The 21,744-nt window shown below is 41.6% G+C and overlaps 2 protein-coding genes across 3 annotated transcripts; both read left to right on the top strand.

The window, feature by feature from the left end:
- Window positions 1-2,221: 2,221 nt before the first annotated feature.
- kcnn1b (potassium intermediate/small conductance calcium-activated channel, subfamily N, member 1b) lies at window positions 2,222-7,797 on the top strand (the record flags this gene model as incomplete). The annotated part of the gene is made up of 9 exons (XM_079267869.1): window positions 2,222-3,355; window positions 3,762-4,196; window positions 4,346-4,441; window positions 4,924-5,342; window positions 5,729-5,870; window positions 6,163-6,273; window positions 6,538-6,665; window positions 6,853-6,922; window positions 7,510-7,797. 9 exons carry the CDS (start codon window positions 2,222-2,224, stop codon window positions 7,795-7,797), a joined length of 2,823 nt encoding a protein of 940 aa, XP_079123995.1.
- Window positions 7,798-9,632: 1,835 nt separating this feature from the next.
- Window positions 9,633-21,331, top strand: uhrf1 (ubiquitin-like with PHD and ring finger domains 1). 2 transcript variants are annotated; one of them, XM_079266691.1, is made up of 17 exons: window positions 9,633-9,742; window positions 11,669-11,826; window positions 12,048-12,314; window positions 13,494-13,645; window positions 14,359-14,574; window positions 14,996-15,111; window positions 15,317-15,503; window positions 15,703-15,826; window positions 15,983-16,090; window positions 16,221-16,325; window positions 16,486-16,592; window positions 16,710-16,872; window positions 17,037-17,174; window positions 17,554-17,656; window positions 17,863-18,014; window positions 18,325-18,423; window positions 19,470-21,331. In XM_079266691.1, exons 2-17 carry the CDS (start codon window positions 11,674-11,676, stop codon window positions 19,614-19,616), a joined length of 2,337 nt encoding a protein of 778 aa, XP_079122817.1. In that variant the 5' UTR covers window positions 9,633-9,742; window positions 11,669-11,673; the 3' UTR covers window positions 19,617-21,331. The 2 variants fall into 2 exon arrangements, with proteins under 2 accessions (XP_079122817.1, XP_079122818.1); XM_079266692.1 differs by having other exon boundaries at window positions 9,644-9,742; window positions 11,664-11,826.
- The last annotated feature ends 413 nt before the right edge of the window (window positions 21,332-21,744 follow it).

The following is a 21,744-nucleotide window of genomic DNA, read 5'->3' as shown; positions in this document are numbered from 1 at the left end:
TATCATTTGCAATTAATTGATTATTGTTTTAGACCCGGCCATGTGTCATACCATAGTTATTGCTTTTGCATTCAGTTATGTGTCCAGTGCTGCCGTTTGCCACAAAGGTTTTCTCCAGCACAGCAACATTCACGTACTGAGCTGCTGAGGCAGCAAGCTTTCGGCTTTGTGGGTTTGTCCCGATGCCAGATGGAAAGACCGAAAACAAGAACAAAAACTGAGCTTTCGCTGTCTTAAATGTAAGCATAGAAGAAAAACATAACAATTTAAAGTATCTGCAGTGTTATTTGTGAGTTGGGGGGTTACCCAAACAATGATGCTCTTCAACAGGCCTGAACATTAAAGGGAAATGTATACATTTGTTGGGTTACATCTGAAGAGACTTTGCACTTGGCTTGATTAATTCAGAACCCGATTTTTTAGAAAGGCCACGGTTGTCCAGCCAGGCTGTTGTGGCGGAGGAGATAAGAGCCTCTGCCAAGGCCTTTGAACCACGGAGCTTCAATGACATGTTCAACTGACCTTTTATTTTCCTTTTTGCATTGAAAGCGCCCAGTTCCTTTTCTTTCCCCGAGCAACCAATCAGTCCACTCCCAATTTATAGGGATGTCTTTGAGCTCGTGCGTGTGATGTTCCGCCTTAACGCTGGTCTGATGTTACAGGTTTCTTTGTTTTTCTGCATCCTAACCTTGTCGCTGCACCCTCACACTCCCTGGCCATTTGCATTACAGCCCTTTACCAGGCCAGCTGCTGCTGCCCTTTTCTTTCTTCATGTTGAATTATAATGATTACTTTCAAAGGAAAGCCGTCTCCAAAGCTCCTTGATCAAGTGTGTGTGGAGGCAAGCCGCTGTCCAGCACCCACTCAGGCTTCTCTTCTTCTCAACACTTCTGTTCTGCAAGCGGGACCGTTTGCTGTTAGGAACCTGCTTTTTCAAGTTTGGAGAAAAATTATTTGTGGAAGAAGAAGGTAAGGATCATCAGTACTCATCGGGCTTTGTACAAATACGCTATTTTTGTTTGTTATGGAGAGAATTATGAAAATTGAGATTTAAATTGCAGTTCTAGGGTTAAAGTGACGAATAGGACCACCATTTAGAATAATCATATTGCACTCTAATGGTGCCTTAATTGTAAAGCACGTTAAGATGAACAATTAGTTTTCATGCTCTTATCTTTCAGTATTTGCATCTACTCTCATTTCCTCAAGTTCATTTAAGAGTGAACACAGTTTTCATTTGCATAATGACAATTTACGCATCTTTTTGGGCTGCGCTTTATGAGTCAAACATAGTACATATCATGTTGTGTCAGTCGTTCTGTGCATTGCATCAGGACGACATCTGTTATGAAATAAAGCATAAATTACCACTTTTCAGTGGTTCAAAAGAAGATAACCGAGGTCTTAGTTTCTGAGTCTTTTTCCCTGTTAAATTAATGAAATAAACGAATAAATCAACAGTAGATAACACAAACTTACATTAACTTCTTAAACCTTTATAGAGAGCAATTCAAGACTCGAGCAATAACTCTAAATTATGAATTTCTTTCCTCCGAAATAGTTAATTCATTTTTGAAACTGGTGAGTGATAATTCTTTGAGATTTCCATGTTGAGCAGGCTAAGAGGGGGTCACATCTGCTTTTGTCAGAATGCTTCACATTCATAACCAGCTGTGTACACAATCTCAGATTAAGCAAATCATTTATTTTACAACGATGATGATTTTGCTTTGAGTAAATACTCCCAACACAGGAGTGTGTGTGTTGTTAGTCAAACGACAGACTGTTATATTCACAGTTTAGGGACTAAGATCTTACAATACATTTTTTAAAAGACCATTATTGAGGCTTAAGACAAAAAAAAGACAATGCTATAATTAGAATACTTTATTTCTGAAGCAAAATAACACTTGTTTCTATGTATTTTCTGTTGCCTGTGAAAACAACATCTTTAAAGGGCCTCTGAATTTAAGATGTTTCTATACTGCTTATTCCAGGATACTTCTGCAGCCCAGGCTTTATACCTTATGCTCATTTATGTTTGTAGCAAAAAAATGAGAAGAAAAAACATGAATTGATGGATACTGTGTGCACATCATTCAACCGTAACATCCTGCATTCAAATGTATTTGAGGACACTTGCTGCATGTCATCTTCATCTTTCTCATCTCTGTGAAAAAATGATTTGAGTGTGATCTCATTTCAGCCCTGCAGTGATGCCATGAGGTTGATTCTGGTTAAACCCACCAACGCAACGCGACGTCTTGACTCAACGGGTGAAGTCTTCCGTGATGGGGACCACGAGCATTGTACTGCAGGAGGTCCATCGCCTCCGACAAAAACTCCTGAGGGGATGCGGGATCGATTCTCAGGTACCTCTGTGGAAGCATCTTCTTCCCCACAGGAAACAAGTCTGTGCTGTGTTTCATCCTCACCCCACGAAAGATCTAATGGTATCAGCCCACTAAGAAGTTCGGTCCAGATGTCGCCATTGAAAACCAGAAACCTAACCTTATCACAGCTGAGTGATCAGGACTGGCTGCTGCTTTGCGGCCAGGTTAGCAGTGTAGGAGATGATTCTCCGTCAGCGGAGAAAGCCGGCTCCAGTGTGGGACATCCAAACCACAATGACAGGTGTGGTTGTTCCTGTCCTGAGGCACACCAACATCCAGAGGCTTCTGGTTTTCATCCTCAATCAAAACAGGGCACTGTCCAACAAGACTGTCTCTCCAGAGTTTCGAACAAGAGAAGCCTTTCATCTCCACCGCACACCCAGCCTTTTCCCCAAAGCGCCCAAGCTTTGACCACTTGCCAGGTTTTACCACAGCAAACAAACCAAAGGGATCTTTTGAAACCAGCAACAAACCATCCACAGGACAATTTCATGCGCCAATGCAGCGACCGAGAAGGTCAAAAGGAGCTATTGCAGCAACAGCCCTGCAATCATTTTAAACTTCAAGACAGCAGCCAAGCAACTTTATTCAACATTCCTCTGAACTCCATTGAGTGTGTTGAGACTAATCAGAAGCTATACCAACACCCTCAGCCTGCCGTCACTGCAGACTTCAACTGGAGAGAGCTTTTTGGCAAAGAACCACTGTTAGTTCAGCAATGTCAAAAACAAGACTCTCATTGCTCGATGAGCGGTGATCAGACCTGCAAGTCTTCTGGAGATCCCTCCGTCGTCCTCAAGTGTCGACATCTCCCTTGCAACCCTTTAACCAGCACTACGCGGGTACAGAGGTCCTCTACTCCAGCCAGTAACAAAAGTGTCCAGTCCTTCTCTACCAGCCAGTATAGCTCCCTGGAGAACCAGGATTTAGTGGCAAAGAGAGATAGACGGCGACAAAGTCAGGTACATGAATTTTCTTTAAATGCTGTTGCTTTCTGACCGAGTAAGGGAGTGCATTTCCCCCCAAAATGTATTAAATCTTATGGAAATGTTTTTGTCAAATGGCAGCATTGTAACTGAATTCCCTATTTTATTTTTTTTAATCTTATAACACATCTTGAATGACATCTTACCAGTCTGTTAAGGGACAATAAAACAAAAGACAGTGCAGTAAAGGAGAGTTATTGCAGTGTTGAAAGTTTCAAACAAGATTTTCTACCAAAATCTGAATTTAATTTCGGCAAGTCCAGTTCATGATTGTAAAGGTAAAATATATTTTCTTATTTTTGCAGTCCTCTGACTCTCAGCATACGGTATTTTGTCTGATTAATTACATTTCCTGTGCTGATTGTTTTACTTTCTTTCGCAGAGAAACTCTCAGCACCTCAGTGGATCAAGACACTCCCTCCCTAAACACACTCCTCCGCCTACCTCCACCTTAGCTGGTGACATAGTCAACGGGGACGCAGTGCGACCGCTAAGCAGCCATGTTAATTTAAGATCCAGTCTTGCAAATCTCCAGTCAGGTCAACAGCCTCTTCCGATTCTTCACAGTGCCATCCTGGAGGACGCCTTCTCCAAAGTCATCAGGGAAGATTCCATTAAGGCCAACAGCGAGAGCCTGACCAGAGAGGAAGGCAGCGTACCACAGAAGAAGACCAAGGACATTAGCTACCGGCTGGGTCAGAGAAAAGCTCTCTTTGGGAAGCGCAAACAGTTGAGTGACTACGCCTTGGTCTGTGGGATGTTTGGCATTATCGTTATGGTGATCGAGACTGAGCTGTCGAGGGGATTTTACAGCAAGGTACTGTAGTCCTCTTCAGAATCACTGTGTTCATGAAGTATAAGAGGTTTACAAAAAAGTTCACCGTACAAGAAACAAAAGTCACGTCTGGCTGTCATCAAAACTGGCTACACTTATTATGTTCATGTTTTTGTCTCCATTATTTACAGGAATCCATGTGTTCATATGTACTGAAAGGCCTGATCAGCCTCTCCACGTCTATTCTGCTTGGACTCATTGTGATGTACCATGCAAGGGAAATCCAGGTATTTGGATAGAAATCAAGAGAACTTGCATACCTATGGTCCCTTGGTGAACCTTATTTTTATCCAGGAGAACCTAATACTGGGGTGTTCTTAGTACTCTGACTGGGAAAACCTGCCAAGTTAACCATGTGTTTCATCTGATTTGTATTACATCCTGGGGCACAAACGTCACCAGAAAATAGTTTTTAAAATATATTGTTTCACAGAATGCAGTGGAAGATCTATTACCTCCGTTGGATGAAATTCCAAACCTGCCATCAAATGTTTTAAATAGAACAACGCTTAAATAGTCATTTCACTACTTCATGCTGAGTTTTAGAAACATTTTACTGTGAACGAGAAAAATCTCAATTGCATCAATGAAAAGTTAAATTCGAAATCTACAGTCCAAACAAATACATTTAGCATTAATATTCCTCTGCTTTTGAGGTCAGTTGGGTCATTTGCTATGCAGAATTCATCACCCTGAAGTCTCTCGACAGCTCTTCATGGTGGACAACGGAGCAGACGATTGGAGGATAGCGATGACCTTTGAGCGGATCCTCTTTGTTGCGTTCGAGCTCCTTATCTGTGCCATCCATCCAATCCCGGGCCAGTATGTGTTCACCTGGACTGCTCGGCTGGCCTTCAGCTACACGGCATCAGTGGCGGACGCTGACATCGACATCATCCTCTCTGTGCCGATGTTCCTGCGCCTCTACCTCATCGGCCGGGTCATGCTGCTCCACAGCAAACTGTTCACGGACGCTTCCTCCCGCAGCATCGGGGCGCTCAACAAGATCAGCTTTGACACTCGTTTTGTCATGAAGACGCTGATGACCATCTGCCCTGGCACAGTCCTGCTGGTCTTCAGTGTGTCCTGTTGGATCATCGCAGCATGGACCGTGCGTGTATGTGAGAGGTATCAGCTTCAGACTTCTGATCTTCTCACTCTTTCTTTTCTTCGCTTAGTACCCAGCAGTGGTGGAAAGTGCATACATTTACTCAAGTATTGTACTTTAATTGAGTATTTCCATTTTTTCTGCTGCTTTATACTTCTACCCTACTACATCTCAGGGGCAAATATTGTACCTCTTACCCCAATGCATTTAAGCAAAAGATTTAAGCACTTATTCCACCATTGGTAACCAATTACATTGCTTCAATATCATAAGTTTGTACATTTTCAATGATATTCAAAAGGTGGATCACTAAAATCTGTGATAGTCTGCTTGCAAAACATCTTGCTTGGTGTAACTGAGCAGAGACAGCCTTCAGGGTTTACGTCCAGGTGTCATGTGTCCATAGGTATCACGATGCACAGGAGGTGACCAGTACCTTCCTTGGAGCAATGTGGCTAATCTCCATCACCTTCCTATCCATCGGCTACGGCGACATGGTCCCTCACACCTACTGCGGGAAGGGGGTTTGCCTGCTGACAGGAATCATGGTGAGATTTGTACAGATACAGCACAACCAGGCGTGTGGTGGAGGGTCATCCAAACATTCTTTGGCCTTACATGTTATCGTAAATCTCATCGTGTGTAAATATATTTGTAAACCAATGCAAAGGAAAAATAATATAAACATAACAAAGTTTTCTTAAAATGTTGCATGTTTTTACAAGATCCACGGCTGTGAATAGTTTTGCTCTATTTTTAACTGTTTACACATGCAGCACTTGTCTATATACATGATCATTGTAGTGCCGTGGTTATGAGTTTCATCATCGTTTCTCTTAGGGAGCAGGCTGTACAGCATTAGTGGTCGCCGTCGTTGCAAGGAAGTCAGAACTCACCAGAGCCGAAAAGCATGTCCATAACTTCATGATGGACACTCAACTCTACAAAAAGGTCAAATTTATTGTACAATTTTGTTGTTATATTTACGGTTAATTTCAGTCTTTTTCTTTTTTGACCATATTGTGTCAGTTTATGTTTTGTCTGATTTATATCTCAAAGAGCTTTACAGAACAACCGAATCAAGAAAATGATGCGATTCAGTCGACCAAAACAAAGCACATGATACAAACATTACTAACTACAACTGCTACTGGAAACAATTCAATAAATCCCTCTTTTGCACTTTTATCCGTATGAAATTTGAATCCTCTTCAGGTAAAAAACACTGCAGCCAATGTGTTAAGGGAGACGTGGCTCATCTACAAAAACACCAAGCTGGTCAAGAACATTGACCGTGCCAGAGTACGCCACCATCAGCGGAAATTTCTGCAAGCCATCCACCAGTAGGTATAGAAATGTCATCCCCCGGCAGTGCAGAGTTAAAACAACAATAAACGTCATGTAGATGGGTAGTTTGCTGGCATGTCTATTATTATATTTATTAAGGCCATGATTTCAGTTGTTATCAAGACAAACTGTACTTTGTATTTGTTTTATTTGGCACATAAGTGACTTTGGTTCTTATTTCAGACTGCGAAGAGTCAAACTGGAGCAAAGGAAACTAGCTGATCAGGCCAATACAGTTGCTGACCTTGCCATGGTTTGTATATGCATCACCCTCGTATGTATGTGCAGTGAGTTAGACACTATAAGGCTGGTTTCATATTCATCATCTGAAGGGAGAAAGTGTCTCTGTGCTTCCCTTAAATATGTGTACGTAAGAGCAGGATTTTGTTACATCTCAACTGGTTTGGAAGTCAATAGTGGGCCAATCGGAAACTTGCACAAGTGTGACATGGAAACGTGAAACCTCCAGTCCACATACACTAAGAGTGGACTTTTCAGTGAAGTAGGAATGGAAACATATTGGCATATTCATAGATTCTGGATGTTTGAATGAGAGAGAACGTTTGTTTTACTTTTCTTGTCAAAAAAAACCCATTAGACAGATTAATGTTCAACATGCCTGTAGGAGATGTTTAAGTTGAATGGGATTGAAAACAGATCATCTTGTTATAATGAAATTCACAACCATAAAACATAACATGTTTTTGGTGAAGTTAAATCTTGAAACTTTCATAATCTGTTTGTAAAAAATATGGAGAGAGAGGTTCCCTGCTACACTTAACCCAATGTCTCTTAAAATGGACCACAACATCGTGTAAGGTCCTCCCTGTTGCTTCCCAGACTCAGAACATGATGTATGATCTGGTGTTGGAGCTTCAACATCGAAGTGAGGAGCTGGACAGGAGGATCGTAGCTCTGGAAGACAAACTGGACTCCATCCTTCTCAGCGTGCAGTCGCTGCCCGTTGTGCTTTCTCAAGCGATAACAAAGCTACAGAAGGATTTCCTGGACGACTTGGCCTGTCGTGTCCACTTCCTGTCATCCTCCCTGAGCTCTGAGTGCTGTTCAGTCCCTGCCAGGCCGCTCTGTCAAGGACCCACCACACCAGAGACACCATACAGCTCATAGCCCTTACACAGTGGTTTCGCTTTAGTCTGCAACTTTTTTTCATGCTGAGAAGGATTTTCTCAACATGCACACTCTTTTTTTTTTTTTTAAGTAGCACTCTGCTACACATTCATTCAGTTACACACATTCACCCCTGGGAGTTACAGCTACCGTCTCATACTGAGCAGCTCCAATGAAAAGGGAAGTGCCTCAGTCAGGGGATTCTAGAGGAAGGGAAGAGCATTATTCCTTTATTTCCTCTACTCAAAGTTTCACTGTTAGACTGAGTTCTCACCTACACATGAGTCCATAGAGCCCGCTTTTTTCTTACTTCATTGGACCCATTGGAAGATGATTTGTAAGCTATGGCTACATGGATAATTACAATGTCATTGTCAATACAATATATGATTAAAATAGCTTATCTTATACAGTCTTATTGAGTTAATTCCAAAGCAGTACATGAGGAAATTGTTTGAGGACACAAATGAGCTCACAAGATAAGATAAGCTCTTCTTGTTTTCACTCCTCTATCTTGCAATATTAATTTCTGAAATGATACTCATCATTCATCATGACATCGTGGACCTGGAAAAGGTTTTTGACTGGTTCCTCTAATGAACTGGTTATGAAAGAGATGAGAAAGGCTTCCCATTCATCTAAGAGTTGTTGTTTTTCCTGTTCCAGTACAACAATATTTTCAGTTGCAGCATACAGTAAATGAGGTTCTCAATTAGAGAAAAGTGACTCGTCATAGAGAAGATATTTTCCAATGTTTATGATTACTCTCAAAGCAATAATGGTCTGGAACCGGCTAAGATTTCATTCAAGTGTAGTCCCAGATGTTTAGACAAAACTGTAAGTGCCAAATCAACCTACACTAAGAACATTTTGCCTGAAGGTATAACATCCATTTAACACTGCAACTTGTTCATTTTAATACTCTTGTTCTTTACTCACATCCTTGTATTTGTTGTTGTGCTCATTTAAGACCTAATTTCTGTCTGGCGATTGGCTGCTTCTTGGAACATTTTCCTGTTTAGGCCTAGTTAAGTCTATTAAAGTTGTAAACTTGAAATAGAATGCAATAGAAATGAAGTTAATTCATATTCAATAAATTATGAACATTATTTAAAGCTCTGAAATCTTGCTTTGTGTTTCACTAGCCGTAGCCTTTTAGCTAGTAGCTTTTGACAAAAAAAGGAAGCAGAGCAACTGAGGAAGACAGTAGCTGTGCGATGAGAAAATAAGCGAATGGGAAAAAAATGACAATACATGTAGTGTATTTATGAAAAATTATAAAATAGCTATAACTTTGTGACACACACACATATACCCAAATACAGATCCTCCTCTTACATGTGCACCTGCTTATTTCCAATGCCCCAGTTTGAACTAAGTTGACCTCATTCACTTTCAGCTCCCGTCACACTGAAGGGGAGGACAGTTTACATCATTAAGCCAAACAGGGGGACTCCACATACACGTTTAAAATATATTGACGATTCGTTTGAAGAAGTAAACTCATTGTGTAACCAAATACCGAAGCAGTCACACACGAGATATGGTAAACAGCTCTACTAACGAGGTTGTTTACAAGAACTACCATCTGTCTCTCCGGGTTACTGGTTTCTAGGAGTCCTTCATAATCTCGCGATAAGTGTCCCGGAGGCGAGCTGCACCCACGAGAATGTCGTTTCGCGCGCTGAGGCTAAGCTCCAGTCATATTTCAAACCGACAGCTCTGTTACCCAATGAACTCGATTTGCCAAGAGGCATTCGTCCAATGGCGAAGCTGTAGTTTTAGAGCAGGCGGGGTTATGAAAGTCTTGAAGAATAACTCATTGATCAATCTCCAACAAGCCATAGAGTTGCTCGTGCAAACCTTACTAAGAAGTTATTTGCGGAAAACCTGCGTGGTACTCCGTAAACGTCAATTTCGTGGGTTCACTTGGACGAACGAACAGGTACAGCAGCTTTTCTCATGTTTTAATAACTTTAAAAGTGTTGCTCATTGATATTTTTTATCAGTTGCTAGCTCACTATGGTTAGCTAACTTGACGAAGTCCTGCCTCGTTTCTGTTTTGGGTTCACGTCACTACCAAGTTTCCCAGCCAGCCAAATGTAGAAATCTGCATTAATCATAATATTTAATCACCGGGACAGTCTTCGTGATGTTGAATGTAGTGATTTCGTATCGCTAACGTAACGTTACTAGAACGCTCTGTAACAATAAGTTGTAACGTGGTTTGCTGTAACGTTAAGCATTGATGGGGGCTGATGAACTTGACGAGCTGTTATCTTATGTTGTTGATCTGTAGTGTAGCCACATATTGTGTAACACATGGTGGAATTAACATTAGCTTTGCCACCTAACCGCGTCACACGAAACAAACACGCTAACATCAAATACTTCGCTTAGTTTACTTTTTTTTTGTATTTTCCACCTTGTGTTTTTTTAACTGAATGGTGTCGGTGAAATAAAACTTCTTGGTTGGGAGGAAGTAGTTTGTTTTCGGTGTTATTACTCGTGCTCATTAGTGTTTTGGGTTTATTTGGGGCAAGCGGAGCGAACAACACCTCAGCAGAGCGCAGAAGTGAAAGACGAGCAGCCGTCGAGCTCGCAGCGTCACTCCTCGCGAACAAAGCACGGTCTCTGTGGGCAAAGGAGGGTTTCAGCGTTACAATAATCGAGTTCAAAGTGCGTACAATGTAGTATTTCGGTGTGTTTTATTGTCAGAGAGCGAGGGCACATTGTTTGCTAGCGCTCCCTCCCCTCCGGATGTGCTTGGTTTTAAAAGAACTGGGAGTGGCCTGCAGCTTAGTTTCCCGCACTGTATTTAAATCAGCTTGTTCCCTCCCTTTCTGATCCTCTGTTGAAGTGACAGCCCAGTACAACATTTCCATAATACACGGATCAAGAACTTCACATATTCATATTTAGTTAATTCTTTAACTAAAATTTGATTTAGAGCATTACAAAACCTTTTTGATGACTTCATTGGCAGGAACCTCCAGTTTTGACAGTGTCCACAAAATGCTTTCAAAAATACTTAATCTCGGGTGTAAAAATGCTTTTGTGTGGATTGGAAGGTGAAAAGGAGGAAAATATTAATTTATGAATTTGACCAGTTGAGTTTAGTATTAACATGGGCTTGGCAGTCACAGTTGCAGGCTCACAATCGGTGAATCTGTATCGTCCATTACAAGGAAATAAAGAAATTTGTCTTTGACATGGTTCACAAGAAAACAATGGACGCAGCAAATAATGAGTCAATGCAACAGAGCATAAGCATTAAGAACCGGTTGAATTTACATGGGAATCCCAAAACTTCATAATTTTAAAACATCAAAATGATGATTGGCTACCCAGCAAGTCACACGTAGCGTTGTCTGATCAGCCTCAGATAATATATGTATTCAGTTATTGCACGCAAATAATCATGAATCTTTGCTCAATCCTTCTGAAGGCAAACAATAATAATTTTGGGTATTAATAATCCTCTTAAAATGAGCAATTAGCAGGCCAAATCTACGCTTTATTCTGTTGCGAAATTGTTTTAAAATTGAAAAAAACTAAACATTTGTTTCCAGCAGAAACAGTCAAAAACTAATTTGGATTGATGACAGACCAACCCATATGTTATCAGACATGGCCATAGTTATTTATCAAGCTTGATCAATGCTTTTTAATGCATGTTTTACTGTTGTTTTGAAATGTTTTTGCAGTGGATGCAATGACACAAACGAATAGCCGACGAATCTTGTTGCTGTTGATGGAGTTCAACAATACTGGCTAGCTTACGTATGGTACCTGCTGGAGGTGACCAAATGATCCATTACACTAGACTGATTGCTTAATGGGTCATGCTTTGGCTGTTGACACAGGGCAGCTGCAATGTGGATTCAGGTGCGCACAATGGATGGGAAGGAAACCCACCAGGTGGATTCCCTGTCGAAACTCACCAAAGTGGACGAGCTGCGTCTCAAAATCACAGAGCTCTTCAAGGTGGAGCCCGAGAGACAGCGGCTGTTCTACCGTGGCAAGCAGGTGAGGAAGCATGCTTAAAAACTAGTTCAGAGATGTGTCCTGGCTGCTGTTCGTGGCATTTGTGTCCCAGTTCTCAAATATATGAGCATTTTAGGAACGTAACCGTATAGGAGGGATATGGGTGATGGTCGTAGCTCATTCATGAGCATGATCTACTTTAACATTTCCTTGTGTGCTGCCTTTCTCCTCTTTAACCACGTCTTACTTTTGTTTTGGTTCAGATGGAGGACGGCCATACCATATTCGACTACAACGTGGGTCTAAACGACATAGTGCAGCTGCTTGTTAGGCAGAAAATGTCTGCTGTGGATGTCGTCAAAAGCAAAGACAAAGAAGCCGAGCTTTCCGACTCTGATTCTGGCTGTGGCTCAACCCAGAGCGAGTCTGACAAGAGCTCAACTCACGGTGAGGTCGAAGGTCAGACCGCCGGTACCTCTGCCCAGACGAACATCGCAGAGCTCGTCGATCCGGGGTTCGGATTTTACAAGGTTTGTTTTAAGGCTGGTAGTTGGGATTAAATTGGGTGTTTTTATATCTTGTGTTTGCAGGTTACTTTTGCTTTGTGGGGAGGGGGGAATCAAATACTTCTATGCGTCGCATGCTACAACAGGGTTGGAAATAAGCATCAACCATCATCAAAATACAAACAATATTTTCATTGGGTCTGTAAAAATTGTTGTCTGATGGAATAATGTAGTTACCTACTAGCCTATGTGGCTAGTCTATTGTCTAAGAGTGTGTGTGTGTGAGTTACTTCTCGTAGTGCAAGACAAAAAGTTCAACAATAGTTTGTCACACACAAGAAAAATTACAAAAAGAAGGAAAAATAACCTTTTTAGAATCCACCAGCCACTTTTACTGGAAGAAAAAGCTAATTTCCTAAACTGAAACAATATGAACTGTTACACCGCTGAACGGCATGCTGGGTACAGCTCGTGCGCTGTCTATGTTATTGTGAGCTTTTGCACCCAAATGTTGCAAAGACTCTAGCGTGTGGATCTCTTTAAGAACAGCTACGAACACTTTTGATTGCAGAGGTTGTCAGAGAACACGTTGTGCAAACTACTGCTTTTTTCTTGTATAACCGAACCGTGAGCTGAATCACTGACCCATCTGTATGACACCATGTAATGTGACGCTGCTGAATTCTTCGTTAAACTATACATGAGTTATTTTACAGTATGAGGTTGTTTTTGAAATTGGCTTTACCATGATGGTGCAGGGTAATGAGTTTTAGTGTGCATGACTACAATAATAACTGAAGTATAAAAACACAACTCTGTAGTTTGGCATGTCTGTAAACGTGCTGTTGATTAGTTTCTTTGGGCATTCAAACCGAACTGAGATGGGTGTTCATTCTGTGAACACTTTGCATGAATATACAAATATGGGTGATTTGCATAACGTGGGGGTGTAGTTGCTGGAATGTGTTTGAGCCTCCTTTTCTTCCCCCAGAGTCTTATAGATGTAGAAAATGTGTAATTTTCCATTCTGTAGTGTATGTTAGGATAACGGCGTGACAAGACGCGAGAACTTCAGGCGAGCCATTTTGCAAAAACAAATTCACCGAACCCTGAATGAGATTTTTGTTTTGGGGTTGTTACTAAATACGGTGAAAGCAATTAGTACAATGTCTCTGAAGATCTTTCTTTTCTTTGTCTTTTAAGATCAATGAGCTGGTGGATGCGAAGGACTTGAATATGGGGGCTTGGTTTGAGGCCCAGATCGTGAATGTTACGAAGACAGCAAAGACTCCCAAAGAGGAGGCCGCTGAGGCGCAGTCAGCAGAGGAGATCCTGTACCATGTTAAATATGAAGAGTAAGAATCTTTTTTTCTGTTACTCATGGCTGGGGATGTCATGATTTTATTGATACAATCTTTTTGGCATTAATAGTTTTAATTGTGTATTAGAGGGCCATGATTCACTCTCTTGTATCAGACGGACACTTCACAATGAAACTGTATTCACTCCGGTCTAATAATGTGTAAATATGTGAAGAAAGATGATGCTAGTTAGAGGCATTGTAGATTAGAAGGCACCTTACTAATTTAAACCAACAAACACCATTTCAGCAGCATGACTTGTGCACTTTCATTGGAGTTGAAATAAGATTCTGTTTTTCTACTACTTCTGTAAAACGACCACTTCCTGCTGCAGCTTCACATAAAAGGCTTACGATGGATCCTTATAGACTGACACAATTTCTGGTTCAAATACTTGAAAACTTACTTAGGACGGCAGTGGCGTTGCCTTTTGAAATCTTAATTGTGGGACTAAAATTGACTTGACATTAAAATATATCATTCAAGAGTTTTTTAGTTTTGTGGTATCTATGGCCTTTCCCCTGCCTGAAAGGTGCTTGTGTGAGTATGTTTGAGGAACATTCCTCTGAGTGCACCGGCAGTTGATCCTCACCATTCAAAACATATTTGTGTTCATTGGGCTGCACTGTGTAGGAAGCACCTGTGATGGTGTGTGTGGCTTGCCTCTGAACCACAAACTCACATGGCACCACGTTTTACTGTCGCAGCTACCCAGAGAACGGTGTCATTCAGTTGCTGGCTAAGGATGTTCGCCCGCGGTCCCGTACGGTATACCAGTGGCACCAGCTGGAGCCCGGAATGGTCGTTATGGTCAACTACAACCCAGACGACTCCAAGGAGCGGGGGTTCTGGTACGACGCCGAGATCCAGAGGAAGAGGGAGACGCGCACCGCACGAGAGATCTACGCCAAGATTATCCTCGGGTAAGGACTGTGATGCATGTAAAGTTACTGCGTTCTGGTGCAGTACACAGAGTAGTGGGGGGGGGGGGGGGGGACTCAACCTGCTGCATGTGAGCATCTCGTGGTGTCATTTTTAAACACCATGTCAAAGTTGTTTTGGATGCCACAGTAGCTGGTGGGAACGGGTTCATTTCCTGCCATGGTATCAATGCAGATTGCACATCTGGGTACTATGCTGTTAAAAGTTGGGGTACAAACTATTGTATGTTGATTTGGCTCTCATTTACACTTTAATGAAAGAGGTACACTTGGCTGTTTTCATGATAGTTTAAAAAGAAGCCTTACTTTTTATGTGTGTATTGCCTACAGCTGTGTTTCTGTCTGTGTAGTTTCCTATTGTTGCTAAGTTTCCTGTTGTTGCTCTTCTAAACTTTGTCTGCAGTGACGCTGGTGACTCTCTTAATGATTGCCGGATCATGTTCCTGACTGAAATCTATAAAATCGAGGAGCCTGGTTCTCTGGGTGACGCCCCAGCTGGATCTGAGAGTCCGTTAAAAAGTAGGTTTAAGATGAAAAAAAGTAAATTATAAATATGTGTGTCAGTAGCTATTGACTTGGTGAGGACTGACTTGTGAGGCATCAGGGTTTTGAATATTGTGTTTTAACAGTTGATGTTTATTGGTACATATGAAACTTGCCCCTCATTGAACATGCAGTATAATGATATAGAATACATAATTAATGAAATATCCTTATTCTCCAGGATCAAATGGACCAGAGTGCAAGCACTGTAAGGATGATCCCAAGAAAAACTGCCAGTGGTGTAACTGCCATATCTGCGGCATCAAGCAGGACCCGGACAAACAGCTGCTGTGTGATGAATGCGACATGGCCTTCCACACTTACTGCCTGAACCCTCCGCTCACCACCATCCCAGAAGACGAGGACTGGTCAGTAGGATCCAATGCAAAACATCACAATTCACATTCATACATTGAGATATCCTGACATTTAACGTTGTGAGATTACCAGTCATGCGTTGAAGATTAGAGTCATCTTGTGGCAATTGTCGCCTTGTCGTTCTTTTGGTCATCCCTTGTGTTATTGATGTGTTGCGCTAGACATTTACTCCATGTCATACTATCTCAGGTATTGCCCAGGTTGCCGTACTGATGCCAGCGAGGTGGTGTTGGCTGGAGAGAAGCTGAAGGAAAGCAAGAAGAAGTCCAAGATGGCTTCTGCCAGCTCCTCGAGCCAGAGGGACTGGGGCAAAGTGAGTGCTGACACACTGCGGCCAGACATTTTAATCAGTGTGATATATTTATATATGTATTTAGATTTACAGCTTACATGCTCTGTGTACCTGTACGCAACCACCTACGATGCGATCCTTTTCAAATACTTCAACTATGTATTCCTCCCCTTCCAGGGAATGGCCTGTGTCGGTCGCACCAAGCAGTGCACGATCGTCCCGTCTAACCACCATGGACCGATCCCCGGTGTCCCCGTCGGCTCCCTGTGGAAGTTCAGAGTGCAGGTCGGTCACTCGACTGGAGAGTTGAATTAATGCTGTTTTGCAACATGCGTAGAGTACTAACAATATCCAGGTTTTGTGATCACTTCTTCCAGTGGCCGCCAATAATGTTTCCGTTCTTTTGCTTTTCTAGGTCAGTGAGTATGGCGTCCACAGGCCTCACGTAGCTGGGATTCACGGCAGGAGCAATGATGGCGCCTACTCTCTGGTGCTGGCTGGAGGATATGAGGATGACGTGGTACGCTTCTTTTTTTCTTTCTTAAAATCTGCCAAATGAAGGGGCTTAAGTAATGTCAGAAAAGTCGGTGTGATATGAAATCCATATGTTTTCCATGAACGTAAAATCTGCTGCTAAGCCTTTGTAGTTTGTGTAATATGTGATGCGTCTCACATTGTAGGATGATGGTAATGAGTTCACTTACACTGGCTCTGGGGGACGAGATCTTTCTGGAAACAAGAGGACGGCCGAGCAATCGTGTGATCAGACACTTACCCACATGAACCGGTAGGACATAACTTCTGTTAACTTCCTTTTTTTTTAATGAACAGGTTTTATGAATTCGCAAATCTTGCTTCGTTTTATTCTGCATATCTTATAATGGTTTACTGTGACTCTCACCAGGGCGGTCGCTCTCAACTGCAATGTCCCCGTCAACAACAAAAATGGAGCGGAGTCCAAGAGCTGGAAGCAAGGAAAACCAGTCAGAGTTGTGCGCAGCTGCAAAGGCCGCAAGCACAGCAAATACTCCCCCGAGGAAGGAAACAGATATGATGGGATATATAAGGTATGAGGGAACAGTGGACATGCGCACAACAATTATGCAAACTATCTTTCAAGGGGTGTGGAATTAGTTAGTTAAACTCCACCCCACATGTTTTGGTAACTTATCGTGTGACTTTGACTCTGTATTTTTATTGAGTATTACTTTGTGTCATTTACTTCCTTCAGGTGGTGAAGTACTGGCCAGCCAAGGGCAAGTCTGGCTTCTTGGTGTGGCGGTATCTGCTGAGGCGTGATGACGATGAGCCGGCTCCATGGACCAAAGATGGCAAGGACCGCATCAACAAGCTCGGTCTCACCTTGCAGGTAGAGACGATCATTCAGACTACATAGTACCAGATGTATACATGTACATAGTACCAGATGTATACATGTACATAGTACCAGATGTATACATGTACATAGTACCAGATGTATACATGTACATCGTACCAGATGTAAACATACGTATGGTGTTTAGATGTGATCAGATTCCCAGTAAAATAAACTTCACATCAGAAAGTTCCTTTTTATATACTTAAGCATGATATGTGCAAAAACTTGTTTGTTCAATAAATATCAATGGCCTTGTTTGACAAGCAGATCCTCAACTCCACATAATTGAAGTATAAAATGTCTGAAATCCATGTTTATGGATTTCTTGCAGTAGCATAACTTTAATTAAATGGACTGATTCTTGTTCTAGTACCCTGCTGGCTATCAGAAAGAGAAAGAGAACAAAAATGAAGTGGAGGAAGAGGCGGCGACACCCAGTAAGGCAAAGCGGAAGAGAAAATCTCAGGGCAGCGGTAAGTTCTATATTCTTTTCTCCTTCTATATGACCTGCCATTGCAAATCACCCCAGAGCCGTGCATTGGAAGACTATACCATTGTCAGTAGAAGTGATTTATAATTTCTAATTGCAGATGGCAATAATGTTTCTCCTGTCAGATTTATAGTAGGCCACCTTTATAACTCAACGTGGTTTTAAAATGCTTTTTTTCTTCCTGAACAGAGTCCGAGTCAAACTCTCCACCAGGCAAAACTCCTAAGAAAAGTAAGGTAGAAGTGTACAAGCTTACCCAGGCGCAGAAGTCCCTCATCGGGAATGACGAGCCAAACAAGAAGGTGTGGGATGAAGCCATGGAGTCACTGTCTCTTGGACCGGTGAGTACGGCTGTGTTTAATACAAGCAAAAACGTAATACATCGCATAGGTGTGCTTTCAATCGAGGAAAAAAATATATGTCAACACGTTATACCTTGAAAACGAAGAGTGCATACAAATCTGTACTTGTAGTTGCTGAACTGATGGCTAGTACGAATGAAGAATCTGGTTTGTTTGTTGGATTTTGTTTAAAAGCAACAGAAGCGTTTGTAGATGCAAAGGATAACTGAGGTGCTCAGCTCAATCTCTCACGCTTTGTGATATGCCGTCCGTAAAGCCGTTTCACATGTTGACTGTTTTCTTTCTGCAGAAATTCTTGAACAAAGTTGAAGAAGTTTTCCTCTGCATTTGCTGCCAGGAAGTGGTCTATCAGCCCGTTACCACAGAGTGCCATCACAACGTTTGCAGGGTAAGAAACATTGTGTCTAACGACTTGATAGTTTTGTTCTTTTCATTTAGTATTGTATGAGGTACCTGCCCATAGTCAGTGGATTACCTACAGATTGCGGTGGGCACACCCCCGACTTGGAGACGCAAACAGGAGTTATTGCACTTGGGCAAAGCAATGTACTGCTGTGGACATATCTGCAAAACGTACAACCTTAAAGAATACTTTCCACTGGGGGGGGGGGGGGGCGCATGCACGCACAGTCCTGGGAAGCTAACAGCAAATGTTAACGGAGGTTGCATTGACTTTCATTATGTGTTCAAGCTCTATTCAGTAAAACTGTGTAGATGAGTTGGGTAATGGTACATTTTAATGTTATGTGATGTTGTGCCTTTAAAGCAGGGGTGTCAAACATACGGCCCGCGGGCCGGATCCGGCCCGCCACGTCATTTTATGTGGCCCGCGAATCCGCCAGAAAAAAAAGAAAAAAAGAAAAAAGTTTTTTTTATTTTTTACAAAAATTTAAAGTTAGATGTGAAAAGTGATGAGATGGCATGTTGTCTGTGTGCCGACATTAAAACTATCACAACAGGTGGACAGGAGATGCAACGGCCCATAAAGAGGATTTCCAACAAGTTTCTCAACATGCGTACTTCTCTGTACTGAAACGTCATCAGTCTCAGCCCAAGTACTGTTCCAATTCAAAGTTCACATCGAGCCAAGCACGGCCCTAATGCCCGGATGTGGCTCCGCCCATTTTACCCGGGATGCATCGGAGGTGACTTGTCTGTACTTGGGACAGCCAAATATCCCAGAATGCATTTTGCACCAGCAACAGGAAACAATGGCGGAGGAGAAATCACACAACTGGAAGTACGTGTTGTGGAAGTCACAGATATCCCGGGAAACTAAACTAACTATGTTAGGAGTACCGTAGTTACATTTACACCGTCTTACATTTACAACCGGCCCTTTGAGGGCGACCGTGATGCTGATGTGGCCCCAGAGTGAAAATGAGTTTGACACCCCTGCTTTAAAGTGAAAGCTGTTGTCTCTTTTAACCACAGGAATGCCTCCAGCGGTCCTTCAGAGCAGATGTGTGCACCTGCCCGGCATGCAGGCACGACCTGGGCAAAAACTACCCCATGACCGTCAACAAATCCCTGCAAGATATTCTAAATCAGTTTTTCCCAGGGTACAGCAGTGGGCGATGATCATTGGTTCTGCCCACTCAGCCCGGGAGGAATCGCGACGTAAATTGGAAGGGGAATTTTCAGTAGAGGCAATAAAGAATCAGTTTCTCTTAATATATTTTTATGACTATAAAACTACAATTTTTGTAGACTTCAATGCTACCGTTTTGACCTTTTTGGATCTGCCATGATGTGTAGTTAGAATGATTGAAAATTCCTTTTGTACCTGTGCCATTGCTCCGTTAATACCTTACACCGGGACCCGGCGCTTTTATTTTGTTCCATTTAACTAATGTTATTCAAATTGTAAAATGTTTTAATCAAATCCCTCCGTGTTTCGCACTCAAGAGAATGTTGACTCACAGTTGGTTTAGCCGTTTGCTCAACTTGTTTGGATAATTTATTTTATTTTTTTAGAATCTGGATCTTATTTGTTCTGCCGTTGGTTGAGGTTGGTCGTTATTCTGGAACATAAAAAAATCAGATCGGGGGGGGGGGGGGGATTAATCGGTTTACGTTCACGTCTTACCTGGAAGCCTCTAATGTGGGCCTCTCTCACAGAATGCAGCACCTGCGCTATGAAACCCGTTATACTTCCAGTGGCTTGCACAGCGACGCGATAGGTTTCCGTGACATGTGCGCTAAACTCCAGTGAGGGTAGTGCACACTGTGTGAATGGGTTATTCTGCCGCTATTTACTCTTCTCTACTTGACTTTTATAATCTCTTTAGGGTTCAATAGAGAAACTATCAACATACTCTTGACAGACTTCCAGATCAAATGTGACGTTTGTCGTGATCACATGATTGAAATTGCACCAACATGGCAAGTGAACAAAGCTGCTCCATACCGTTTAGATTACGCCTGGCATACGAGCAGGAAGTGAACACGTTACTTTTTTGTTTTTCTGCTCTTAAGCAGTCTGAGAGGAAGTGTCTTGTCGGGAAACAGTGTCATCAAACGTGGTTGGATTTTCTAACTAGTGTATTGGTTCCTTAAATATTTTCATACAGGAACTTTATACCCGTACATGAAATTTGGGAGATTTGTTTTTAAAGTAGCTTTGAATTTGATACAACCGTGAAAGCTAAACATTGCACTGTGGGAAGATTTTAATTGTCCCCGTTTTTTTTTTTTTGGAAACGTTTGGACTTTAACAAAAGGTATAAATAAACGGGTGTAATGTAGGACTCTCATCTATTGGATCCTTTGACACTCAAACCTAACTCAGTCTAGAAACTTTATTTGTGCTTTTTTCTAAAAATTGAAATTTGTACATTTTCATCTTTTATAATCATTATTGCCATCTGTGGTGGAGGAGGAGGAGAGGGGGGGGGGGCTGTTCAGTCAAATATTTGTCACTTGTAGTTCCTGACCTTATTTACAAACCGCAAATGCCTTCATCGAGATGAAATGTTATGGAAGTTCCACACACTGAAATTTAATATTGAATCAACTAAATTATCTGAATTTGTTATTTACTGCTTTTGCCTTTGTCATTTATAAGTATTTGGTGTTTAATTTCAACGTGTGTGTGAGAGAGACGATGTCTGTCTATATGCCAGCACTTTGAGTTTTTATGAAGAGACAAATATTTGGATAGATCGGGAAATGTATATTTTCTGAAATTGTATAATTTGTAGTCCCTTTTTTTTCGGTTTGATATGTAGTTTTAAAATTGCTTGCACACTTGTAGTGCAAAAAATTGTCAATACATTTTCAGTGTTCAATAAAAAAAGTTTAAATGACCTATGACCAAATGTTGCTTTTTGGGGGGGACTTTAAATTGTTGAAAATGTTTCTTTAATCCTGAAGTCATGACTTTGAATGGGCTGTCTGTCTTTAAAAAAAAGACAAAAAGCCCATTTTTTTTTTTTTAGCTCTGACAAGGATAAAAATACCAGTGTTTTACAATGAAAGTATGCTGGCGCATACATGGAATTTGACTCCAGTTACACATTACTGTCATCATACATGCACGCATATGAAATATATACAATAAACAAGAGCAATATAAGAAAAACAAGGACATTTAACTGCTATATACAATATAAGTATAAATATATCCCACACAAAACTATGTATATATAAAATACAGTAGTGCAAACATAGGTCGTGCAGTATTTATGGATCTTCAAGCAATAGAGCA

The sequence above is a fragment of the Melanostigma gelatinosum genome (assembly GCF_949748355.1).
Source record: "Melanostigma gelatinosum genome assembly, chromosome: 4".
Taxonomy (NCBI): Eukaryota; Metazoa; Chordata; class Actinopteri; order Perciformes; family Zoarcidae; genus Melanostigma; species Melanostigma gelatinosum.
The sequence above is the reverse complement of the archived record's forward strand: the minus strand, read 5'-3'. Positions and strand labels throughout refer to the sequence as shown.

Coding starts and splice junctions, on each gene's coding strand:
- uhrf1 (XM_079266691.1), top strand. CDS start 11,674: ATGTGGATTCAGGTGCGCACAATGGATGGGAAGGAAACCCACCAGGTG. Junction 12,315..13,493: donor CGGGGTTCGGATTTTACAAG/GTTTGTTTTAAG, acceptor TTGTCTTTTAAG/ATCAATGAGCTGGTGGATGC. Junction 15,112..15,316: donor ATCTGAGAGTCCGTTAAAAA/GTAGGTTTAAGA, acceptor CTTATTCTCCAG/GATCAAATGGACCAGAGTGC.